The sequence below is a fragment of the Molothrus ater genome, chromosome 18 (genome assembly GCF_012460135.2).
Source record: "Molothrus ater isolate BHLD 08-10-18 breed brown headed cowbird chromosome 18, BPBGC_Mater_1.1, whole genome shotgun sequence".
NCBI classification, from domain to species: domain Eukaryota; kingdom Metazoa; phylum Chordata; class Aves; order Passeriformes; family Icteridae; genus Molothrus; species Molothrus ater.
In genome coordinates this window covers 4,494,064-4,497,249 of record NC_050495.2, presented here as the reverse complement: position 1 = coordinate 4,497,249, position 3,186 = coordinate 4,494,064, and the positions used below count along the sequence as shown (strand labels likewise).

Below are 3,186 nucleotides of genomic sequence, written 5' to 3'. Positions count from 1 at the left end.
CCCTGGCACCGGCAGGTCCGCTCCCCACGCAGAGGGCGAGCTGAGCCTCCCTCCGCTCCCACCTCTTCTTCACCTCTCCGTGTCCCCGCTCGGTGTCATTTTCCCACCCAACCCCTCACTGAGGTGTGTCATCACTGCCGCGCGTTGAGGTTTGTTTTCCATCTGTTCCCTATAAAATATTTAGCACCCGTGAATAATTAACGCCGGCCCGCCTGGCGCTCAGAACGCGGCCGGGGCAGCGCACGGCCCCGGGCACGGCCAGGCCCCGATCTGAGGGGGCGATGGGGGCGTGGTTTCCTCTTTGCAATGAAAGTCCCGTCCCCCGCCGCCCTGACCAATGGCTGCGCATCGGCCGTACGGGAGGTGCGCAGCCATTGGTCGGAGCGGCGGGGGGCGGAGCGTGGCGTGGGCGCGCTGCCGGGTCGGCCCCCGCTGCCTCAGAGCCCCCTCAGCCGGGGAGCGGTGAGGGGGAAAGCGGGAGCGCTGTGCCGGTCATGGCGCTGCTGCTGGAACACGAGTTCAAGCCGCTGCCGGCTGATAAGCAGATCGAGACTTTGCCCTTCCTGGAGGCCGTGGCGCACCTGCCGCCGTTCTTCGGTGAGACCGGGGTAGCCGGGGCTGGGAGATGCGGGCTGGGACCAGGCCTGCTGCGGGCTCAGCCGCTCCGCGTGCCCCCTCACCGGTTCTGGGTGGTGACCCCCCTACCTGATCCAGGGCTCACGCCGGGCTTGGCTGCTCTGCCAGGACCGGGGTTGCATCACGATCCTGTCAAACCCGCCGAGCAGCCCCGTTGGGAAGCGTCCTGGAGCACCCCATGCAGAGGCATCGCCCGAGGCAGGCGCTGCCATCCCAGCCGTGGATCCCACCCCGTGTCGGGACACGGGTGGGTGTCGGCGTGGCCGCCCTCGTGGCACAGTGTGCCCGCTGCCCTCCACAATGTCAGCTATTGTGTGGCGGCTCGGTGGCAGCCCCGGAAGGGCAGGACGTGGGGCTGCCTGCCTGCCTGCGGACGGGCAGTGTCCGGTGCCGGTCAGGCTGTTCCAGGATGTTCTGCCAGGGCTGTGTCCCGGAGCCACGGGGATTGGAGGTCACTGGTGGGGCCGCAGTAGATGGCAGGGCTGTCCCAAGGGCCAACAGCCGTGTATGAAGCTCAGAGATCCCTTTTTGAGTTCAGTGCCTGGGCTGTGCTTAAAGTGAAACCCGTTGGTTTTGGGAAGTGTATGGTGTCCCCTGTGTCACCAATGTCTAATTGTCCTCCCTCCCTGTCTCCACAGATTGCCTGGGGACTCCCATCGTCTACTCGCCGGTCAAAGCAGACCTGACTGGAAATATCAAGGTAGGAAGGGACTCAGAGGGCTGAGAGAGGAGAATCCCTGGGGAGAGATGCTGAGTGACTGGAGGTGTTTCAAAAGGCTTTTCTTCCCACGGGGACTTGGCTTAGCAGTGGCTCACCCAGTCACAGTTTATTCCCAGAGCTCCTGCTCAAAGTCCCTGCTCCTGGGTGCCAATCCCCTTTTCTGCCCTCAGAAAATCCGGGCGGTTTATGACTCCAACCCTGCCAAGTTCAAAACTCTGCAGAACATCCTGGAGGTGGAGAAGGAGCTGCACGGCTCGGCCTGGCCCAAGACAGGCGCGACGCTGGCGCTGATGTGGTTGAAAAGGTGACTCACGGCGTCGGGAGCTGCTGTGGCTCTGTCCCGGCATGTGGGGAGCTGGAGAGCTCCAAGTGGAGGCTGCCTGTGCTGGGCTGGGCCCTGTGGGCTGGGGCTGGGCAGCTGGAAGTGGGGTGCTGTGTTTTGGGAGCACAGCTGTTGGGAACCCCCTCCTCAAATCTCCTCTCTGGGAATGCACAGGGGAATTCAACCTCAGAGCATGAGCCCACAAATCAGACAGGGCAGTGCCTGGAGGATCCATGGGACTGCACCTGACCCTGCCCAGCTCAGCCCTCAGCCCTGGCCTCACCTGGGGGTTCCATGCTGCCCTGGGGGCTCCATACAGCCCTTCTCTCTCTCTCTCTTCCCTGGATGGACACACAGGGACAGGGGCAGGCACTTGGAAACACCAGGCTGGAAGCTGGGAAGCAGCACCCACTTCCCTGAGCCCAACATCTCTGCTCTTCTCCCAGGGGTCTGAAATTCATTCTGGTGTTGCTGCAGAGCATCTCTGACGGTGAGAGGGATGAGGAGCATCCCAACCTCATCCGAGTGAACGCCTTGAAGGCTTACGAGATCGCGCTGAAGAAATACCACGGCTGGATGCTGCAGAAGCTCTTCACGGTGAGCATCCCCTCCCTCTCCAAGCACCCAACCACCATCCCTAAAGCTGTTCCCGTGCACTGACAAGTGTCCAGAGAGCCGCAGCACTGACTCATAGAACAACCCAACCCATGGTCTCTGTTGGGTTTGTGGGAGTCAAACACCCTCTCCCTGTTTTACAGGGCTCAGTCTATGCTCTTCCCTACAAATCCGATTTGCTGAAGGCCTTGGAGAAGGGTAAAGAAGTCAAGGAAGAGGAAAGCATAGAAAAAATCCACCAGTTTCTCACCAGGGTCACTCCAATCCTGGATGCAATTTATGAGATGTACACGAAGATGAACGCTGAGCTGAGCTACAAAGCCTAAAGCTGGCACAGGATTGGCACAGATTAAATAACGTGTGCTGGGTGTTACCTATGTCTTCATCGCTGAGGCAGCTGGGGCGGCTCCCTGCTCTCTGGTGACTTCGATTCCTCTCTGGATCTGCAGTGGATAATGTCTTTTCTAACCAAAAAAATAACATTCTTAATATTCTATTAAGAATAGGCAATAAAACAATTGTGGGTGTCACCCTTGGATTTCCCAAGAGGAAGAACAAGTGTTTCTAGTCCCAACCCCTGGATTCCTGTCTCCAGTGGGGCAGGGAATGAAGTGTCCTGCTGATGAATGAAGTGGCACTCGGGCTGTGCCTGGAACCCACCGACGGGCACCTCGTGTTGATTGGCACTGGATTGTCCGGAATGATGCCCATGGAGGAGGAGCTGATGACTTCCCTGGGTGATCCCAATTCCTCCAGTGCTGGCCTGGGATCAAGCCCCTGTGCTGGGATTCAGAAACCAGGGACTGTCCCCGTGGTGTTTGCGGTGCCTTATGAGCCCCCCTGCCTCCTGAGCCCCAGGAGCAGCAATTAATAAAAACTGACAGTACCCATG

At 59.6% G+C, this 3,186-nt stretch overlaps 1 protein-coding gene across 1 annotated transcript; it reads left to right on the top strand.

Annotated features, from left to right (window-relative positions):
- Positions 1–396: 396 nt before the first annotated feature.
- Positions 397–3,186, top strand: GLTP (glycolipid transfer protein). The gene is made up of 5 exons (XM_036393631.2): positions 397–597; positions 1,275–1,336; positions 1,528–1,661; positions 2,126–2,276; positions 2,438–3,186. The coding sequence occupies exons 1-5, from the start codon at positions 495–497 to the stop codon at positions 2,618–2,620; spliced, it is 633 nt and encodes a 210-aa protein (XP_036249524.1). The 5' UTR covers positions 397–494; the 3' UTR covers positions 2,621–3,186.

Bases quoted from the DNA above. Each gene is read 5' to 3' on its own strand.
- GLTP (XM_036393631.2), top strand. From the start codon at position 495: ATGGCGCTGCTGCTGGAACACGAGTTCAAGCCGCTGCCGGCTGATAAG. The intron at 598-1,274 runs GTGAGACCGGGG...CTGTCTCCACAG, and splicing joins GCACCTGCCGCCGTTCTTCG to ATTGCCTGGGGACTCCCATC. The intron at 2,277-2,437 runs GTGAGCATCCCC...CCTGTTTTACAG, and splicing joins TGCTGCAGAAGCTCTTCACG to GGCTCAGTCTATGCTCTTCC.